Here is a 22,326-nt window from a genome sequence, read left to right as displayed (position 1 = left end):
CTTCTTTGTCCTTTGAAATGAATTTTCATCTCTCCTTTGGATTCTCCAGAAGTCCATTGTTAGTGTGAAGGACAACAAGAGGCTCGTGCACCTCCTCAGCTGTGGGCAGAGCACCCTGTCTTGAGCAGGGAGCAGGATGGGCTCAGCTGCCCAGTTTGTTAATTGAAATCTACCCATTTTGTTCCTGATAAATATTATTTTCAAATGTGAGTTTAATTGCTATGGAGACTTTACAACTCCAGTATCAGGGTAAAGAAAACCTTTGCAGCCTGCCTCTTTCTATGCACTTGAACCTCTTTTTGAAGGTGAATCAGACAAACAAGCATCTACATGATTCCCTCTCACAAAGAGACATTTGGTTCTGTGACTGCAGTTTTCTGGCCTTAAATGTCTTCATGGCCCGAGCAAACTGTGTAGCATGTCCTTCTTCACTAGAGGAAGAAGGGAAATGTCTGTATTGCAACACAGATCTTTAAAAGTTTAAAAGCCGGTGTGCCCGCCATTTCGACCATTTCGGCGAAGCTACTGAAGGTGAAGGGTTCTGGAGCAGAGGCTCGCGCCGAGGGACCCTTTCTCCGGTGGCAAAACCGCAGCGGCGAGGCGGCAAAAAGCGCCGAGAGAGAGAGAGAGAGAAAGAGGAGACCCCAGCCCCCCCCCCCCCCCTCAGCGGGAAAGCGGGAAGTGCCAACGAGCGGCAGCTCTGACTCAGCGGGGGCGGAGTCGAGTGTGACAGCGGCCAAACCCCCTCAGGGATAAGAGCAGCTCCCAGGGAGCGCGAGCGAACAGAGCCGGCAAACAGAGGCGGCGCAGCAGCCCGGGAGCGGCGCAGCAGTTTGCGCAGCAGTTTGCGCAGCAGTTTGCGCAGCAGTTTGCGCAGGCAGGGCGAGCGGGGAAGGCGACTGGCAGGGTACAGCCGCCCCTCCTGGCAACTCAAGTAGTGGGCATCACTCTTCCAGGAGATATTCTAGCCATGGTTACCACCCGTGGTAAAGCTGTTGCTCGAAGGAGTGTGGGGACCCAGACGGAGGCCCCACGCAAGAACGCGGGTGTCCAGGTCTCTGGCTGCAGGGAGTGCCTGAGCCTGGCGCTCGTACCGGAGGACAGCAGAGACAACGGCTGTGTTCGGTGCGAGCAGGTGAATGACCTGCTCAGCCTGGTGGCAGAACTGAAGGAGGAACTGGAGAGGCTGAGGAGCATCCGGGAGTGTGAGAGGGAGATCGACTGGTGGAGCCGCACCCTGCCCTCCCTGAGGCAGAGGCAGCAGGAGGCGGCTCCACAGAAAGCAGAGAACCCCCAACCCTCTTGCCACCGAGCAGAAAGAGGGGGCCTAAGAGATGGGGGGGAATGGAAACAGGTCCCTGCTCGGGGTGGCAAGCGAATCTCCCCCCGGCCTCCCTCACCTGCCCAGTTGCCCTTAAGCAACAGATATGGGGCTCTGGAATGTGAGGGACCGGCCACAGAGGATGTGGGTGAAGGTGAGGCTCCATCCAGGGGGTTGCCTAGAACGAGTCGGACAGCCCCACGTATTACAACTGCCTCAACTAAGAAAAAAAGGAGGGTCATTGTCATAGGTGATTCCCTTCTGAGGGGAACAGAGGGCCCGATCTGCCGACCGGACCCATCCCACAGGGAAGTCTGCTGCCTCCCTGGGGCCCGGGTTAGGGATGTTGCGAAGAAACTCCCTGGTCTGGTGCGGCCTTCTGATTACTACCCCCTCTTGGTAATGCAGGTTGGCGGGGACGAGATAGCAGAAAGAAGTCCCAAGGCCATCAAAAGGGACTTCAGGGCACTGGGGCGATTGGTTGAGGGATCAGGGGCGCAGGTGGTGTTTTCCTCCATCCCATCAGTGGCAGGGAACAGCACTGAAAGGGGCAGGAAAACTCACCTGGTTAACAGGTGGCTCAGGGACTGGTGCCATCAGTCAAATTTTGGCTTCTTTGATCATGGGGAGGTGTACACAGCACCGGGCCTGCTGGTGACAGGTCGAACTCAGCTATCTCAAAGGGGGAAAAGAATTCTTGGCCACGAGCTGGCGGGGCTCATTGAGAGGGCTTTAAACTAGGTTCAAAGGGGGAAGGGGATATTGCCCAGCTCACTAGGGATGAGCCTAGGCTTGGAGTGCCAAGGCCAGGGGTGAGATTGACAGCCCAGCTCAAGTGTGTTTACACCAATGCACGTAGCATGGGCAATAAACAGGAGGAGCTGGAAGCCATTATACAGCAGGACAGCTACGACTTGGTCGCCATCACAGAAACGTGGTGGGACAACTCGCATGACTGGCATGCTGTCATAGATGGCTACAGACTCTTTAGGAAAGACAGACCAACAAGGAGAGGTGGGGGAGTTGCTCTATATGTGAGGGAGCAACTGGAATGCATTGAGCTTGGCCCGGGGGCAAATGAGGAACGAGTTGAAAGCTTGTGGGTTAGAATTAAGGGACAGGCTCATAAGGGTGACATTACAGTGGGTGTATACTACAGGCCACCTGACCAGGAGGAGGAGGTTGGTGAGGCCTTTTACAGGCAGCTGCAAGCAGCCTCACAGTCACAGGCCCTGGTTCTCATGGGGGACTTGAACCACCCTGACATCAGCTGGGAAGACCATACAGCTAGGCAGGCGCAATCCAGGAGGTTCCTACAGAGCATAGATGATAACTTTCTGATGCAAGTGGTGGAGGAACCAACAAGGAAAGGCGCGCTACTGGACCTCGTGTTAACAAACAAGGAGGGACTGGTGGAGGATGTGAAGGCTGGAGGTAGACTCGGCTGCAGTGACCATGAAATGGTCGAGTTCAGGATCCTGCGTGGAGGAAGCAGGGCGATAAGCAGGATCAAAACCCTGGACCTCAGGAGGGCTGACTTTGCCCTCTTCAAGGAGCTACTGGGAGGAATCCCGTGGGCCAGGGCTCTCGAAGGCAGGGGGGTCCATGAGTGCTGGTCGCTCTTTAAACAGCACTTCTTCCATGCACAGGAGCAATGCATCCCCCTGAGAACGAAATTTAGCAAAGGAGGCAGGAGACCTGCATGGTTAAACAAGGAGCTTCTAGCGGAGATCAGGTGGAAGAGAAAGGTCCATGGAATGTGGAAAGAGGGGCAGGCCACTTGGGAAGAGTACAGAAACGTGGTGAGAGCATGCAGGGATGCGACGAGGAAGGCCAAGGCTCACCTGGAATTGAAGCTGGCAAGGGATGTCAAAAACAACAAGAAAGGCTTCTTCAACTACATCAGCAGCAAAAGGAAGGCTAGGGACAACGTGGGGCCGCTGCTGAATGAGGCAGGTGTACTAGTGACAGAGGATGCAGAGAAGGCAGAGCTACTGAATGCCTTCTTTGCTTCAGTCTTCAGTGCTAAGACTGGCCCTCAGGAATCCCAGGCCCCAGAGGTAAGAGAAGAAGCCTACAAAGAGGACAACTTTCCCTTGGTCGAGGAGGACTGTGTGAGGGATCGCTTAAGTGATCTGGATGTCCACAAATCCATGGGCCCTGATGGAATGCACCCACGAGTGCTGAGGGAGCTGGCGGATGTCATTGCTGAGCCACTCTCCATCATCTTTAAGAGGTCCTGGAGGACAGGAGAGGTGCCCGAGGACTGGAGAAAGGCCAGTGTCACTCCAATCTTCAAAAAGGGCAAGAAGGAGGACCCAGGGAACTACAGGCCGGTCAGCCTCACCTCCATCCCGGGAAAGGTGATGGAGCAGCTTATCCTGGAGGCCATCATGAAGCAAGTGGAAGAAAAGAAGGTTATCAGGAGTAGTCAGCATGGATTCACCAAGGGGAAATCATGCCTGACCAATCTGATAGCTTTCTACGATGACATGACTGGCTGGGTAGACGAAGGGAGAGCCGTGGATGTTGTCTACCTTGACTTCAGCAAGGCTTTCGACACAGTCTCCCATGATATCCTCCTAGGGAAGCTGAGAAAGTGTGGGCTGGATGAGTGGTCGGTGAAGTGGATTGAGAACTGGCTGAATGGCAGAACTCAGAGGGTTGTCATCAGTGGCGCTGAGTCTAGTTGGAGGCTGGTAACAAGTGGTGTCCCCCAGGGGTCAGTACTGGGCCCAGTCTTGTTTAACTTCTTCATCAACGACCTGGATGAAGAGTTAGAATGTACCCTCAGCAAGTTTGCTGACGACACCAAACTGGGAGGTGTGGTAGATACACCAGAAGGCTGTGCTGCCATTCAGCGTGACCTGGATAGGCTGGAAAGCTGGGCAGAGAGGAACCTGATGAGGTTCAACAAAGGCAAATGCAGGGTCCTGCACCTGGGGAGGAACAACTCCATGCATCAGTACAGGCTTGGGGTGGACCTGCTGGAGAGCAGCTCTGCGGAGAGGGACCTGGGTGTCCTGGTGGACGACAGGTTAACCATGAGCCAGCAGTGTGCCCTGGCTGCCAAGAAAGCCAATGGGATCCTGGGGTGCATCAAGAAGAGTGTGGCCAGCAGGACGAGGGAGGTTCTCCTTCCCCTCTACACTGCCCTGGTGAGGCCTCATCTGGAGTACTGCGTCCAGTGCTGGGCTCCCCAGTTCAAGAAAGATGAAGAGCTACTGGAGAGAGTCCAGCGGAGGGCTACGAGGATGGTGAGGGGACTGGAGCATCTCCCCTACGAGGAGAGGTTGAGGGAACTGGGCTTGTTCAGCCTGAAGAAGAGAAGGCTGCGAGGGGACCTTATAAATGCCTACAAATATCTGCAGGGTGGGTGTCAGGAGGATGGGGCCAAGCTCTTTTCAGTGGTGCCCAGTGACAGGACAAGGGGCAATGGGCACAAACTGAGGCACAGGAAGTTCCGTCTGAACATGAGGAAGAACTTCTTCCCTCTAAGGGTGACGGAGCCCTGGAACAGGCTGCCCAGGGAGGTTGTGGAGTCTCCTTCTCTGGAGATATTCAAGACCCGCGTGGACAAGGTCCTATGCAGCCTGCTGTAGGTGACCCTGCTTCGGCAGGGGGGTTGGACTAGATGACCCACAGAGGTCCCTTCCAACACCTACTATTCTGTGATTCTGTGATCTTCTTGAAAAAAATTCAGCTCCATGAAGAAAATACATCAGAGGAATGACAGATATGTATAACCTGAGTAAACAGCTGTCTTAAACCCTTGGCATTTGTTTCACCTGCATCTATGTAAGCCAGATGACATGTAGGTCCTTGTGTGCTTAGGAAGTAATGTTTCCCCTGGCACTGAAGTATGTCAAGAAACAATACTGATGTAATTTGTACAATGGGAAGAAGCCTTGACTGTATTGTCTTACCTTTTTCAGAAGCCGGGGCAAGGTCAATAAAACTTCGACATTTTTCACCTTTAAAAGAAAAGGATTATTTTAGGAGACAGAAGTTGATTGGTTTTCCTCAGCCTCCTCTTTCTGACTGGTGTTTGTGCCATCAGTCCCACCTGAGACCTGACAGGACCTGTGGGTTGTCTCACCCAGCGTGTAGACCTTCACCTGTGCCTCCAGCCAGGACCAAAATCACTATGGTCACAAGGCTGGGCTCTCCCTTAGGGTTACGGTCCTTTGGTCAGGAGTCTGAAATACAGTTAGTGAAGGAAATTGCTTTCTCTAATGTTTGGGTCCCTGTTGGGTCCGTAGGTGCTCTTTCCCAAGGCTGGGAATGGTTGTTGCACTCCAGATGGAGTAGCAATGGGAGGGCAAGGGCCTACTTCACCAATGCTTTTGCCCTCCTACTTCTCATTGTCAGGGCAATGCCTGTGCCCCACCAGGGTCTGACCGCACCTCCTGGTGCCAGGAAGCATTGCCATGGGCACAGGTGTCTCAACAGATAGATACAACACATGTGACTAATGACAGACAAAACCTGAAGCACAAAGCAAGCTAAGCAATTGCATAACATTTTAAAAAAATATATTAAAAAAAGCAGGCAAATGCCTTGCGATGACCATCACAGCCCTGCACCACTCTCTCTGCTTTGTGGCTGCTGCATCCGTTTATCATTGTAAATTAAATTTTCTCTGTTTAGGACTCCACATCCAGTTTTGCAGGCATTCTAGAGAAGCATGCTGCTTCTGAACAGGAAATGTATATTAAGGGTGGATGTTTTGACCTTTCTTTTAACTTCTTCAGGCAATCAGAGATTATAAAAAAATTCCCTTGCCCTAGGTGCATCCATCCACCAAGTGTATGTGTTTCCTTAAATATGCTGTGTTCCGAGGTGACCAAGAGCCTGCCTGCCTTGAGGAGTCAGAGCACAGCATGCCTGCCAGAGGTAATGAAGAAGAATCCATTTTGTCCTTTACGACTTTAACTGATGCGAAGACAGCTTCAGGAGGAGGGGTTTTGATTAGTTTTGCGCAATTTTAATTGCACAGTCAAAAGACTGATGTAGGAAATGTGAGCCATTAAAAAAGAATAAACAGTGAAATGCTGTAGTGATGCTGAAGTCACTGTGTAATATTTTCTTAATTGTAATTAATTATACGTACAAACCAATATAAAATGTTAATCTTTCTGGTGTCTTTGTTGGTGGGTTTGAGATAAACGTAACCATTCAAATGATAGCTGTGCTGAAATAACAATCTATTATTATAATGCTATTATTACCACATTTGTTTACTATTTGCCATTTTAAACCTGTGCTAAATATGCTAAAAAAGTGTTATGTACACAGTCTGCAGTCTGTTTGCCTATGTATAAGTTTCTTTGAAAGAGAAGGTTCGCTTGACATTGAAACATTTCAGTGTCTCAATGACCATTGCAATGTCTCCACGGCATAGGGAAGGACTTCGACTCTGTGAATCCAGGCACTGTCAAGAGGACAGTCAAGAAAAGGAAGTGACACATGACTTATCAAAGCACCATCCCCGTTTCCAAAGAGGTGGGTAAGGCTGTCCATGTCTGAGCAGAAGGAATGTCAAGTCAGTAAGTTTTGGGGCAAACGAACTTACAGATACCCAGTGGATCACAGAAATCACAGCATCCCAGAAGCGTGGTGTTGACAGGACCCTGCAGGTCTGTTGTCTGGCCTCCTGTTCAGAGCAGGACTGTCACTAAAGCCTGATCAGGTCAGCTGTGACTTTGCCCAGCCAAACCTTGAAATACTTCAAGAATTATGATAGCTATTCTTTAGTGACTCCAAGGATGGAGGTTTTTTCCCCCACTCTTGTCCCAGACCTGCACCACCCTTCTGGAGAAGTGCCTTATGCCCAGCCTGAGCACTGTGGAGAGACCTGGCTATGGCTGAGCCCTCCAGTTAAAATAATAATGACAGAAAATACTGGCGTGTCCAGAAAAAGGCATTCTGGACCCAGAACTCAAAGAAGGATTGTAGGTTGGAGACAGAGAAAATCCTGGAGGGAGGTCACTTTACTTTCGATGGCTGGTATCTGGATTGTGCCTGGCTTACTGCTAAAGGTTGTGGTAGGAACTGCACAAGCATTTCCTGGTGAAGAACACCACCCTTCATTGTTCCTCTTGCTGGAGCACTGGAAACCCCTCCTCCATTTCCAGTGGTAACAACTGGTGGTATTTATAGACCACATTCATACTTCAACATGCAGACATGCACCTCACTGAGAAATGAAGGTGTCAGCAGTGCTTTCACTGTTCCTCTTAGGATTTATTCTAAGTTATTTTTGGGTATCTTGTATGACTGATCTCTTAAGCCCTCTTAAGTTTAATTTTAGACTTGGCAGAGTTTGTCCTGCTGTGCTGCCCTTTTCCAGATGGATCTTCTCATAACCAGGCTCCTGGAGAGTCTTTAGAGAATACAGAAAAGGCTGTTTAGAGATGCAACAAGAACAGTGTCTAAGATTCATCCCCCGATACTCCTGCCTTCACCCAGTTGCAGCAGCGATTCTGACAGAGGAGAGAGCCAAGCAGTGACCTCTCTTGCACATAACTTACATAGAATGAAGAGGTGTGACCTGGCTTGAACACTGCCTGCATCCATGCAGCAGCAGTGTCCATGTACAGTGCATGGGAAGCTCTCTGGAGCTCAGCAGTGTCGGGGAGCTGCTGGAGGCTGAGGAGAGAGGACTGATCAACCATCTGAACATCAATAAGAGCAAAGAACTTAGTAGTGGCTTCTTCTATAGCTTCCTAAGAGTGAGGCAGAAACATCATCTATGCAAGCCCTTGCAAATGCATTCCCTCATAACCAGCTTTCCAGATGCTCTAGTAGTTTCTACGGAAGAAAGTTCAGCTTTGGAATTCTGTGTATTCTTAGGAAACAGTGCACAGGAAGATGGGGATTTTATCAGTGCATCAGTCCCAGGGAATCAGAGAGAAATTTCTGGCAGTATGTGGAGATGATCTCTCTGTCTTGCTTCCAGCATGATGCCTATGCTCTTTCTTCTCCTTCTGGTGCTCACAATGTGGTGGGAAGTCCTGAGCTTTGAGCCCTTCCAAGTCTGTGGCACATACTTGCCATGAAAATTGTGTCTGCAAAATCAAATCATTTCAAGAAAACGTAGAAGGCTGTGCGAAAAGCGAGTGCTATGCTGGCAGAGCCTCATTCTTGAGAAAGTAAATGAGCTGGTAAAGAGTAAGAGCTGCAGGGATAGGAAGGAAGCACTGCAAGACACTGCTGATAAGCAGTGGAACATGGCAGAGGGGTCACTCACATGTCTTGTCACCTCCGATAGGAAGACCAGTCCTCCAGAGAACCTCCCTTGCCCTAGCACATGGAGGTAGGGGGGCTGCTCTCTTACCTCCTCCACTGAAGAGTCCTACTTCAGTGACACACACACTGGACAGGTGGGACTCTGTGTTGGAGGCAAATGCTTGTGCCTCTTACCTTCCTCAGGTGGAGTTCAGGGAGATCTGTACGTCCCTAGCCTGAACAATAATTTGAAAGCAAAAGCTAAAAAAGAGAAGTGGCTTTTGTAAGTCCCCCAAATTCAATCCTGCCAGAAAGTTAAGACGAACGGGTCCCATAGAGCCATCAGGACTGCACGGTTCCCTGGCTCCAGGGCTCTGGGCTACTTTCCCCGTTATACTCTGCACACCTTGTTGTGTGTACAGTGAAACTGCGTTGCAACAGATCAGATGTGCCTAGCTGCAGCTCCCAAGGGGGATGCAGGCTGACATTCTTCTGTGGGTCTATGGAAGACACTAGGGAGCAATTAGAGAGGTATATAGGGCAGCTGGAAAGGCAGGTGTAGGTGCACATAGATTGGGTCTAATCTTAGCACACAGATGTACTTCCAAGCTCCATGGGCACGCTGGAATCACTCTGAACTTAAGCCTTTGGGAGAGCCACATCTGTTTCTTCCACCAGCTGCATAAAATGTGTGGTTTATTTGCTCCTGTCTTCAGGACCTCACACTGCACAACAGTGGTTGGATTTGTCCAGAGTATACCTCAGTAAACTGGTGGTTTAGACTGGGCAGAAAACACACCAAAAAAGCATAGGCTTTAAGACAATAGTCTAAGTATTTATATTCTTATGGAGCGGATCATCTTGAGTGCCATCATGCAGCATGTACAGGACAACCAGGTGATCAGGCCTGGTCAGCATGGGTTTACGAAAGGCAGGTCCTGCTTGACTAACCTGATTTCCTCCTAGGACACTTAGTGGATGAGGGAAAAGCTGTGGATGTTGTTTCCCTGGACTTTAGTAAAGCCTCTGACACCATTTCCCACGGCATTCTCCTGGAGAAACTGACTGCTCATGGCTTGGGTGGGTGTGCTCTTGGCTCGGTAAAAGACTGGCTGGGTGGCCGGGCCCAAAGAGTTGTGAATGGAGTTGAACTCATTTGGTGGCCAGTTACAAGTTGTGTTCCCCAGGGCTTGTTACTGGGGCCAGTTCTGTTTAATATCTTTATCAACAATCTGGATGAGTGCACCCTTAGTTTGCAGACAACACCAAGTTGGGCAGGAGTGTTGATCTGCTCAAGGGTAGGAAGGCTCTGCAGAGGGATCCGGACAGGCTGAATCGATGGGCCAAGGCCAACTGTATGAGGTCCAACAAGGCTCAGTGCCAGGTCCTGCCCTTGGGTCACAACAACCCCATGCAATGCTACAGGCTTGGGGAAGAGTGCCTGGAAAGCTGCCTGGCAGAAAAGGACCTGGGGGGGGGGTGTGTTGGTTGACAACTGGCTGAACATGGGTGAACAGTGTGCCTAGGTGGCCAAGAAGGCCAACATTGTTCTGGCTTGTATCAGGAATAGTGTGGCCAGCAGGAGTAGGGCATTGATCATGCCCCTGTGCTTGGCACTGGTGAGGCCGCACCTCCAATGCGGTGTTCAGTTTTGGACTTCCTCACTACAAGAAGGACATTGAGTTGCTGGAGTGTGTCCAGAGAAGAGCAACGAGGCTGATGAAGGGTCCAGAGCACACTTCCTATGAGGAGCAGCTGAGGGAACTGGGGCTGTTAAGCCTGAAGAAAAAGAGTCTGATGGGAGACCTTATCGCGCTCTACAACTGCCTGAGAAGAGGTTGCAGCGAGGTGGGTGTTGGTCTCTTCTCCCAAGTAGCAAGCTATAGGATGAGAGGAAACAGCTTCAAGTTGCGCCAGGGGAGATTTAGATCTGATATTAGGAAAAATTGCTTCATCAAAAGGATTATCAAGCACTGGAACAGGCTGCCCAGGGAAGTGGTGGAGTCACCATCCCTGGAGGTATTTAAAAGACGTGTAGATGTGGTGCTTAGGGACATGGTTTAGTGGGACTTGGCAGTGTTAGGTTTACATTTGGACCTGATGATCTTAGAGGTGTTTTCCAACCTAAACGGTTATATGGTTCTATTCTAAGTTTATAACGTGGCTGTTGCAATAGCAAGGACCAGAAGCTGATGCCCTGGATCTTACATATTAGTCCTATGTTCCCGAGTTCTTTCCTTTCTAAGCCAGTGATAAATACCTCATTAATAACCAGGGCAGCAAAATAAAAACAACTCTGAAAAACACTAGTTTGTATGTCTTCCAGCCATATGGTTTCAAAATATTCTATTTAGTTTGACTTAAAAGAAATCCAGTAGTTCTAACTGAAAGGAGGATCTCTGTTACAACTCTGCTTTTCATCTTGCAAAAAAATAGAAAAAGCTGTCTGTATTCACTTACTCTGCACAAAATTTTACGAGTTCAAAAGTACAGTTCTGATGGAAATTTAAATGATTAAATTTCATTTAAACAGCATTCCCTTTTAGTAACACTCTGGCTCCCAGCCTACGAAAGACAAGGTCCCCTTTTTTCCCAGTAGGCCCTAGCAAATCTTTATCTCCCTAATTATATCTGGACTCACGTGATTCTGATGAGATCCCACATCATCTACTGAGAGTAAAATCATTGTATTTGTCTAAAAAAAGATATAACCCTCAAGGGATCCCAGCCTAGACAAGGCCGAGGACTGCAACACAACTTCAGTGAAATAAAGTACCGCATTAGGGAAAATACAGGTCAATGAGCTCACTCAAACTGAGTTCTGTCAGGTTAATTAACAAGTGAAATACTCCACTTTTGATTAAACTGATCCCAGACAGAGTATTTAATTGAATTTTTTCTAGAGAAAAATCGAGTATTAATCTGCAAAATCAACGTTTTCCAGCCGACCGTGTTAATTTTGCTGGACTGGTATTTTTTCTGGAAAATAAACAAGTTCACACTGAATTACACTAAAACATGTCTTGACCTATGAAAACAATTGCTTTCTCTCACTCTGACAGCTGTCATTCATAGCTGCTGCCCATCAAAACTTCTCTTATTCCAAGTAACATGAGAATTTGCGTGATTTCTCAACCTGTGCTGAGATAACTCGCAATCTTTTTCCTTTTTAGGGTTGTTTTTAAATGTAGATGCTATATTACTGTTCTCTTTCAGAAAACTCTTAAAACTTTCTACCTTTTAAAGTAGGAAAGCTTAAAGCCTTCCACTTTTTCATTTCAGGCATGCATTTTTCCTCAATTCACATATTCACAAAGAAATGGTAATAATTTTATCAGAGAGGCCCCACCCACACTCTGGAGTTTCCCCTTCAGTTCGCTGGAGCAGTAGGTAGCTGTGCAGGGGGCAGAGGATATGGGCAGAGCAAGGAATGCCCCAGCATGCTTGTGCTTACTGGGATGATGTGCCATGGCAACTGCGTTTTTCTGCACTGAAACTCTCCCTGATGTGAAAAATCTTGCACAGTATCTGAAAGCAAACATCTCCACAGGCTGCTCTCAAATCATGTCTAATTGAAACACAGCCAAGTCACAAGACTCATCTGATTATCTTGGTAAGACCTGACAGATGTGTACACACATCTATCATTTGGAGAGCTGGAAAATCGCTCAGATTTTTAAATGATTGGGAGAATCAAGGAAACAATGGTGCTGAGAGAGGCTTTCAAGGAGGCTAGCATCAATTTAGACCTGACTTTGTAATCTGGAAAACATTAAATCAGGCAAAGAGTTCTGAGTTGCTTTAAGCATTTCAAGCCGCGGAATGGGAAGAGGAGGGTTTTCACCTCTTCATCACATAGGTGACCATCTGCCACACGGTGCTTACTCTGTGCTAATGTAAATGTGCCAAACTCAACTAGTTATCAGGGGTCCAGTATCAGCGGGACTATAAGGTCTCCCCAGGAAACTGAAAGACAGGAAACTATGCTCTTTGCAGAAGATGCAGTCAATATATACACCTCCTTGTATGAAGTCTGACATGCCTTCTACAGTCTCTCATATGACTGCAGTAGCAGTTCCATTTGGGCTGGTGATTAACAAAGATCAAAGGAGTAAGTAACCAGTAAGACCCTAAAGCCCTGGCTGTAGAAAAAATGTGGTTCAATAACTCCCACTCTTTCCAATTATTAGCTGTGGATCAATGTGGATTATCTTTTAACCACGCCAGTGCTTCTCTCCAGATAATGCCCAACCAGAGTATTTGCATTGGATCTGTGCCCTAGCTCCGGAGATACATGAGCAGGGCAGGCAGAGATGAAAGTCACTGAAAGCAAAAAAGGGAACTCCTTTTCACGGATGGGATTACTCCAGAAAATGAAAACTTCAAAAGCTGACATGTGCCAAAATGGAGGGGAAGACAGATTCAGGACAACGCATTACTCTGATGGCATGGCATGTCGCTGTGAAACCCAGCCTGAAACACATGCAAGTGACTGTAGGTAAGAGGCAAAGGGATTGCTGGAGGAGAGGGGACCTTGGACGTCAGAGCCTATACTACATCAACCTGTATTCCTTCTCCACAGTTAACACCATAACAGTATTTCTTCCCTAGTTTGCCCTCTGTTCCTCTTTGCCATTGCAAATTAGGCTACCTGTTTCGAAGCGAACTCCAGAAACTTCTCCCACATTCCCTACCCAAAGATACTTGGTTGCTTTTTGGGTTGAGGTATCCTGTTTTTTCCAACTAAGCACACCTGACTTGGAGTATGGAAGCTGAGATAACCTTAATCTTTCAGCCACAGACTTTTAAAGGAAGCGCACTGCAGTACACTGCAAATTAATATCCCATTTTTGAAATCAAGTGAAAAAAGTTATGCTTACATTTCTTGTGAACCTTATTTCCAAGCTTGTACCGAATAACTTTTCAACAAAGTCTCATTTAGTGTGTTTTGTCTGGCCAGGTGATGCGAAGTGAAATCAGGTTGAATGACAGTATGATCTGTTTTTTGGTCTCTCCAAATCTAGTGAGTCCACACATGGTGGAATGGCCTTGCTTCCTGATCATTTTCCCACATTCTAACCATGGTTTGTGACCTTTTCCCCACCAAATGAAGCCAAATGTGAGGTGGAACACCTTAGAGTGAATTTTGTTTGCCTGTGATTATTCTACAAGTCATGTCATCCACAGTAATAACATCTGCTTCTTATTATTTACTGTCTTCTGTAGGAATTTGCAAGCTACATCAGTGAAGATTTGTATTATCATTTTGTTTACCAACAAGAACACCAAATAACATTGCATGAATTTGTGATTAACAGAGGATCCTGCTAGAAGCAGCACTGGTGAGTACCCATTTTGAGATCTGTCAGTAAACCAGTTCTGTTAATTCCATATAAGGAAACTTTTAAAATCAGGACTGTGTCTGCTGTAATTTAAAAAGCACGAGGATACCATGATGATTGCTATTCCATCCCGTATTTATTTCCGTAGCCCTGAATGCATCCGTTCATATTTTGCACTAACTGGCAGCAGCAAAAGTGCCTCAGTTCTCTTTGAAACATGGGACTTATGTGTTAATCTTCCACCACTTTGGTGTTTATTCTGTTCACAAGGAACTATCAGATATCTCCTTTAAGATTACTGGGTTATATCGTTGAGGATAGACACATCTGAAGAGAAAGTAACACAGTTGTTTTTAGAGTAACATGTCAAATAAGGAGCAGTTCACTGCCTAGTCCCTTGTTTTACTCTATTATGAGCCTCAGCCTGCGGGGATTTTATTTCCACATTTTATGTATGATAGATGTTCATACAGCTAGTCTGTCTAGCAGGATCAGAAGGACCTAAAAATCCAAAATTCCCAGTGCACCGCAGACACAAAATATCCCCAACATCCTATAAAAACCTGAATGTCTATAATAAAGCAATGACCAGCAGAGAAACCACAGCTACCACGTACCACGGAAAAAGAGCAAGAGTCATTGCAAGGAGCAGGAGCAGACCTGAGGACTCTTATCATATAGCTTAAATTCCTACAGCAAGGCCTATCTTATTGCATAAGCAAAAAACCATGGATTTGTTAGGAGGAGTTCACAAGTGCTTTTCTGAAATGGACTCTTCCCCGTGTTGTAAAAGAAGGCAAAAATTTGTTACTATCCCTGTTATATAGCCTGAGGGAGATTTCTCTTCTGATCCCAAATTAGATCATCAGTTTAATGTTCAGTGCATGAGCGGACATACCAATTAGATACTGAGAAGCTGTAATAATGTCAGCGGCAGCAAAGCAACCTCCTCACATACTGTCTCCACCTGTAGCCAATTTCTGATACTTTAGAGAAGGCTTAAAACCCTCCAGAAGACGTGATAGGCATCAAGTCAGCAACTATTTTTTTTCTTGGCTCCCAGTGGTGACCAGCGGCAACCCTGAAGCATGGATGTCATGTAACAGAATACAGACATGGTGGGAGCGAGGCCAGCAAACCAAGAGGGCTCCTTTCAGACCTCCTTAAAATACCAACAAATCAGCTATGCAGGACTCGCTCCAAGCTTCCTCATGCCAGAAACATTCCTCTTTCCTGGTACGGTTCTTTCTGTGACTTTAAGAAGCTTCCATTTCAGCCTGCGGATTCCCTGGCTCACACTGCCCTCTGTGCAGGTGAAGTGGAGAGCCGCACTTTCTGGGAACCCCTCCTTGGATTTTCACTTTTTTTCTCAATGGCAAGTTACTTAGGTTGTATTCTTTTCTTGATAGCTATCCATATATATAAATAAGGTACCATCACATCCCCTCTAGAACTTCAATTTGTTATGCTACAGAGGACCAGTTTTTCTTTTCTTTTCTAGAAGGAGAGTCTCTTTTTCTTAACTGCCTTGGAAATCTCACTATTTCACCTCCACCTTTTGATAAGTACCTGTGACCTCAGAGAATTTTATGCCTTAGTGCTTTTAACTTTTTTTAAAATTTTAATTATTTTAGTACTATTCTTACTACTCTGTCAGACCAGCTCAAATATTTAGTTATGCAGAAAAATCTTGCCTCTGTAATGCCAATATTCCCAGACTATGTGTCACAGCATACGTAAGGAGTCCATTTAAAGCAGGATTATTCTCTTTAAATTAAGACTTCTCTGTTAGAAATGGCAACTTAGACAGATTCCTTTTTGGCTAATGAGGAAAACATGTAATCCCAAGGCTCAGTTCATCCCATATGAGGAGGAATTTAATCTCCCCAAAAAGCACTCACTGCTCTCTACTGACTGTGCGGATGATGTTGATCAGTTTAGGCACAGACATCTACACCTACTAATGTCCACAGGTTTGCTGTAGGATTCATCTTGCCTTTTTTTTTTTTTTTTCTTCACACATTAGGTGACATGAATTGTATCCCTAGTTCTTTTTCCTAGATTGCTAATCTCAGCAATAACAGAATCAGTCCCAAAACCAAATTTGGGGACAACTAGAAATAACTAATCTCCATTGTGATGATTTCGCTTCTTATGTTACTTGCCAGAGCCTCCTTGCAAGACTGTTTTCAGTCAGTTTACAAAGTCTCTATTTATCCCTGTCACAATAAGTAAAATAAATTAAAATCTGCACCAGAGATTCAAGCAAAAGGTCCACATCCAATGATAGATATTTTGGGAAGAACAAAGCAGTGGGTGTAGGGTGATTCTGCCCATGTACCCTCCTTGTGATATCAGGACTGCATCACTAGTTCAGGGACTTCCTGGTCAGAGGTTGCTCTCAAATCATCGTGTCAGTAACACAAATGGAAGTTTCCTCCCTGGACCCATGCAATCCCCAGTTTTGGCCTTGACAACATTCCTTCCCAGGGAGGTCTGTAGGAAGGAGTATTTCTTCTTGTCGGTTATGCCTTATTGTTCTTAAATCACAGCAGCAGTCAATGATGTTTCTTGTCTGATTGCCGTCACTCCTTGTCGATCCCCACCAATATCATAGCTCTCTGTACATTGTCCCTTCCAATCTGAAGAGGCTCAGGCTGTTTAGCACTCGCCAGTGTGGAAGCAGGTCTACATCTATCACCACATTGTTGCCATTCTTTGCGCTCTCTGTAGTTCTGTAAAGAATTTTCAGTGCAAAATTCCATCAAATGCTTTTTTGTAAATCCACAGAGACTGGATCTAACGTGTCACCCTTGTCTAAGAAGTGATTCGTCTTGTTAAAAGATTTACCTTTAATAAAACCCTACCTTTGATAAAATCCATTTGTTGCCGTGTACTGAATGTTTTCCCTGAAAATTGTCCTAAAGTTACCAGGTCAAGTAGCCTGTATCGTTTCTTTCCAGTCTTCTTTGAATACAGCAATGTGCAGATTCTTGCTACTAAGCCTGCATTTTCATGTGCCAATTATTTCAACATCCTCAGATGGAGATTATCCAGCCCTCCTGGGTTCAATTTCTCTATAGCTGGAAATTTTATCTTTAATATGGAGCTCTACCTCCTCAATTCCTTTTACCACTCTTTCCTTCCTAAACAATTTATAACTAGCAATTTTTACATTCCAGTCATGCGAATAAACCTGCCAGGTTTCAGTCATGCCAATTATATCACATTTCTCATAATCCAGCAAGAATTCCCAATTCCTCTTGCTTTTAATTATGTACTCACAAGGTGCCTCTCCCTGGTCCCTCTCTCTGGACAGCCGCCTACGGTGAATCACATATGCTTATTATCACACGGTGGCGGGAGAGAAGGGTGATGCAGTGCCACTCTGGATCTGTGGAATTTTAGGGCAAGTTCTTGTCTTTATATGTTACAGATTTATTCATTTCTGCAGGATACACCTCTCTTTCTCTAGCTGCTTCTCAAACGTGCATTTAATGTCCGTATTTATGGCCCATTTTGATGCATCCTTACACACTGTATAAGTTCCACTCTACATTTTACTCCTTAAAGAGTGCTAAGGAATATGTGGTACAGAACACACAAAGAGCTACAGATTCCTTGCCCTCCAAATATAATTCCAAAAATACAAACCAAGCCTATGCATACCCATTGCTGATCTCTCTGGCTTCTGTGGAGCATGGTGAGCAACATGGAAAGGCTTGTCATTTATTTAATGGGACAGTACTCTTAAAAGGCACCTAGGTAGCTGCTTTTCCCTCTGAATGTGGATGCTATTACTGAGATGATCTGTTCATTGACACTTAAGACAAGATTTGAGTTCATGTTTTTGTCTGTTAAAGTCAAAGCAAACACGCTATTGAGCAAAATCAGCTAACTTGTTATTGCTTCCCAACTCTCAAACTCTTCTACCTGTTAGGAAAAGGTATGCCACCTTGTCTACTTCATATGTTAATGTTTTTCATGGCATGTGTGTTCTTGAGTCACGGAATCTACCAGCTAGTTTAACACTGCTACTATTAGCACATCGCTGGTCAGATGTCTGGTGAGGTGCTCAGTACCAACTCAAGCACAGACCTAGACTGCAGGTGTGAAATAAGATATGCGCCTAAGGTCATACTCAGAAAGAAATTAAATGATAGAGAGCTCGGCTCTGAGATGCCTGGCCATAGCCAAGGAACCCACATCCTGGGAGGAGGCACCAAGTGCCCTGTGCAGCGTGGGAGTGAGAACAGGACTCATGACCAGCACGAGTGTGGAGCTCATAGGGTATGCTTCAGCTTCATCTGCTCTGGAGACTGGGTGCATTGCTCTTACAGAAGTTACCTCCACCCAGGTGGGACCCAAAGCATTGAACTGACTCTGAAAGGGAGAGCCTTTCTTTTTGGTAGACTCTTTTTGGTAGACTGGGATTCAGCATACTTTTGGATCAGAAATTGTGCTAAATAATTACAGGACTCACCCACCAATGAAATATATATGCTCATGTCCTCCTTTTCCCAGAGGGGATTCACAATTACATTTCTCAGGTGCTAAATGCTTTTCAGATTCTTTAGCTGCCCTAGACATGCTGGATAAAAATAAACTCTAGATTCGCAAATTATTTCACAAATAATCACAGCATTCAATCTCTGTTAGAGATGTCGGTGAAAACTAGAAACCTGCAACAAGATGAAGGTCTGCTTCGCTAGTCTCTGCACAGAGAGTGCATGGCATGCTTTTTGCACCTCTGCTTCTGGAATCTAAATGGACATTTCAGATAAGCAGTGAGAAGACACCCAAAAATTGTTTCAGATTGTGGCCTAAGTGTCATTTTAAGGTGTGACAGAGTCCCAGCCCCTCCAGCCAGCTGGGAGACCTGCCTGTCCTTCTTGACCTGCCCTTCTTTACAGTGTCTGTCTTCTGGGAACTGGTCCTGTTGTGTCTGTACCACAAGATCTGCCGTGTTTCAGCTGCACCAGAGCAGAAAGCAGAAGGTTTTGACAGTGCCAAGACTGTGGGGAAAGAGAAATCAAAAGCCTGGTGGCTAGATGAAGAACATGTCTCATAGCTGGGAATGTTAGGAGTCCCTGGAGAGTTTTCACAGCATTACAACAGGGAGCATTACTGGCATTCATGTGTTCCTGGTGGGATTCATGTTGCTTAGCTTCAGGCATCAACAGTGAGGAATCAGGGACAAGTCAGGAGCTGTAGGAATGGTGCTGACCATAGGCTGCGGCCATATGTTCTGCTGACAGAGGCATGAGGCTATGGGGTGGCTACTGAAACGACTTTGCGTGGAGGAAGGCCATTGTTGCTGTCATTTTCAGTATGCTGTTGGTAAAGCTTTAAGAAGGATGTTATTGAAAGCATGGAGTGCATTCAAGCTAGGGATTTTGACTAATGTGATGCTCTACTGTCTGCGTGCTTAGTGGTGTTTTCTGGCTGTTTCTGGCATCCTAGTGTTTGTTAAGAACACGGTGACTGCATGACTTGTGATACCTGCAGCACTGCAGTCAGTAAGTGTGCTGTGGACGGTGTGATGAGCCTATGGAATGGATTACTCACAGATAAATTGAGTGTTGTGTGTGTACATATAAGCGTGATCACAGTGCTGGCTGGCGCCTCGCTGCCCTGGAGCTCAGGCAAAATGGTCACCAGTCAGGCTGCAAAAGGCCATGACAATGTACTGACAGTCTGGCATTGCAAACCCCTAAGTCTGAATGAAGACCTTTCATAGTTATTTTATGTTGACACTCTTAGGGACAAATTTAGACCTGTGTCCATTACACAGTTCCCATCCTTCCCAGAAAAGCTACGGTAAATCCTGAACGAGGCAGCTGTCTGTCTAAGCCAACATGTACCTGTACATGGCTAGATTCTTTCCAAAGGCTGGTCACTCCTGGTCTGCTAACTGAAGAGTGCTTTTCACCAAGGTACTGCTTAAAATAAGAGGAAACACACATGTGGCTGCTATGGTGGTATGGGGAGGGGCGCAACAACCCTCTCGCTCCTGCTTTCACCATAACTTTCTAAAGCTGGCTTCCAGCTATCTCCTGAAATCACCCACTACAGCACAGCTTTGTTTACCCAGTACAGAATAGATCACTGTATTTCTCTTCTCCCACAGATAACTCAGTTTTCTGAGTGGGCTAGAGTCACACAGTTACAAGTTATCTCACACATAAATCTTGGCTTGGAAAGCTTTCAGTATCTGCCAGAAATTTGGACATGCATGATTTTCCCAGTCCCAGCTAAGACGCTTGAGAAGTTAAAGAGTCTTAAGCTGCTCACTCAGGGGGCTGTGGCCTAAGTTTATTTCCAAATCAGTAAGACAAATGATCTATTTTCTATATGTTTTTCTAACATCAAGAGGGTTACTCTGGTGCACTCGTTTCGGCATGGAGCTGTTTATTGAGAGTCCCATGGTTGGAGTTCATGAACTTTCGTTTTCATACATTAAATTGAGTTTTAATGACCAATTAATTCTTGAAGCACTATCCTCAAAAATACCAGTGAGCATACACAGCACCTTGGGATGAAATGGACTGTGAGCTGCTCCCCAAGTGTGCCCCGATTTATAGCATGCACTTACAGAGCACTTCTACCTCAGAGACACAACCTGTAGGATGATTAACCATTCCTTTCTCCCAGCAATGGTGAAGGACCAACTCCACAGTCTAATCCTTGGGCAATGGCAGGACAGAAAGAAAAGAGCCCAGAAAGGAGGACCCAGTATCCATGGGCTATCATCATCTCATACTGTGGCACATTTGTAAACTTTATTTTCCAGTCACATAATCTAGAAAAAAGCTCTTTCAGAAGCAGAGCTTGGATGTTAGCTCTATCAGACAGCTCTGGGAGTAGGGACTGTCAGTTTGCATCTGTTGAGACTTAAATCAGTCCCATGGCTGCTACCTGCCACCCACCCTCCAGTGTTTTATTTCTTGGTAACGCCAGGCTATAGCAGAGGGAATGAATGCACTGATAAGCTGGAGAGATGTCTTCTTGAGTGGTTCGCAGCAAGTAAATGGCTGAGCAGGGAACAGAGCTTTCCTGTGCCCAGTCGTGCCCTTTAACTGCCGTTTCTCTACTCTAGTTCAATAAACATACAATCCAGCCACCGGGAAGGGTTTGTGGGTGGTCATTTACTTAAGGGATACCAGAAAAGAAGCAGTCCAGGCTACAGCCTGATAAAAACCGTGACCTTTGTGCTTTCCCTATCATTCAGACTACTGCCCTAGGGGTTATTTTGGGGGCAATTACAGTTAGATGTCAGAACCTCCTTAACAACTACGAGCTGCTGTCTTTTGCGTGCTCCATGGAGCAGCTCCCTGAAGGGGAGCACTGACCGGTCTCTGGCTGCAGTGCCCGTGAGGGTAGCACATAGAGCTTACCGGAGGTTCAGCTGGCTTCAGAGCACAGACCCTGCATCAGCCAGCAGGTAAACAAGCAAATCCTTGCTCTCGCTGGAAACAGGTTGCTTTTCAACAAAGAACTGTTAAAATCCTGCCTCTCTCTGCAGGGCGAATCTGCTTTACGATACAGCACAGAACAGCTTGCCTGTGTGTTTATTACACTGAGCCAAACACAAAGCAACACAAGCTGGAAGGAAGTTGTTTTATACTTACCAGCAGCATTGATATTTTCCTCACAGGAGTACCAGATCCCAGTGTGGAAATACCTGAAAAGGAAGCGGTCATCTCCTGTCTCCCAGCTGTAATGAACCACATTCTGGTTTGTCTCATTTGCAGTCTCATTCCCGCTGTAGTTGAGGCAGTTTGTCTTCTTCTCTTTCCCACAGCTGGGCTTGGGGACCCTCTGTGTGCCTTCACACCAGTGGGTCGTGATAAAAGCTGTTGTAGAGAAGAGGAGAGCCATCAGATTCAGACTCACTGCTAGCAGGGCTCTGCATCTTCGATTTGTCTTCATGGTAAATCCGCCCTCCCTCCCCCTCCTGCTGAGAGAAGAAGTCAAAGGGGTTTGTTTTATTTTGGGGAGGGGGGGGGAGCTCAAAGCCTCTCACGACTCAGAATCCAGTTTTCCAGGCATCAAAACTCTCAGCTTCTTCCAATCTGTTGTTGTAGCAGCGAAGGAAACGCTGCGGCCAGACTCCCATTCTTCTCTTCACTAGAAATCCTGCCTTTGTATGTTAAAGGAGCAGCTGCAGGCACGGGAGTGCGGCCGTCCTCTTGTAGTCGGTGTGCTTCGGCGCGCTGATGGGATCAGAGAGGGTCTGTCTGACGGAGAGCACCAAGAGCAAGTGAACATCTGCTCGGCTACCACACATGATCCCACGGGGCTCCGCAGCCGCCTCCGCCGGGAGACACCTGCGGGCTGTGGGACTCGCTGTCCTCTGCTCCCGGAGGATGAGGCCGGAGAAGCTCGGTGGGAGGCAGGTGTCAGGGACAGCTCTGCCCGCTGCCACCGTCC

At 46.7% G+C, this 22,326-nt stretch overlaps 1 protein-coding gene across 7 annotated transcripts in view; it reads right to left on the bottom strand.

Annotated features, from left to right (window-relative positions):
• The window catches only part of GSG1L (GSG1 like), a 65,097-nt gene extending 42,807 nt beyond the window's left edge, over nucleotides 1-22,290 (bottom strand). For 2 of the 7 annotated variants that reach the window (XM_009936256.2, XM_075436295.1), the window contains exons 1-2: nucleotides 21,525-22,287; nucleotides 5,248-5,295 (exon numbers count right to left, since the gene is read on the bottom strand). In XM_009936256.2, coding sequence (XP_009934558.1) covers nucleotides 5,248-5,295; nucleotides 21,525-21,825 — 349 coding nt within the window. In that variant the 5' untranslated portion in view covers nucleotides 21,826-22,287. Of the gene's footprint in view, nucleotides 1-5,247; nucleotides 5,296-21,524 lie in introns of all 7 variants that reach the window. The other 5 variants (XM_075436291.1, XM_075436294.1, XM_075436296.1 and 2 more) reach the window with 4 other exon arrangements.
• Between the last annotated feature and the right edge of the window lie 36 nt (nucleotides 22,291-22,326).

This window comes from Opisthocomus hoazin, chromosome 15 (assembly GCF_030867145.1).
Source record: "Opisthocomus hoazin isolate bOpiHoa1 chromosome 15, bOpiHoa1.hap1, whole genome shotgun sequence".
Lineage (NCBI taxonomy): Eukaryota > Metazoa > Chordata > Aves > Opisthocomiformes > Opisthocomidae > Opisthocomus > Opisthocomus hoazin.
Note: the sequence above shows the minus strand (reverse complement) of the source record. Positions and strands in the feature narration are given on the sequence as shown.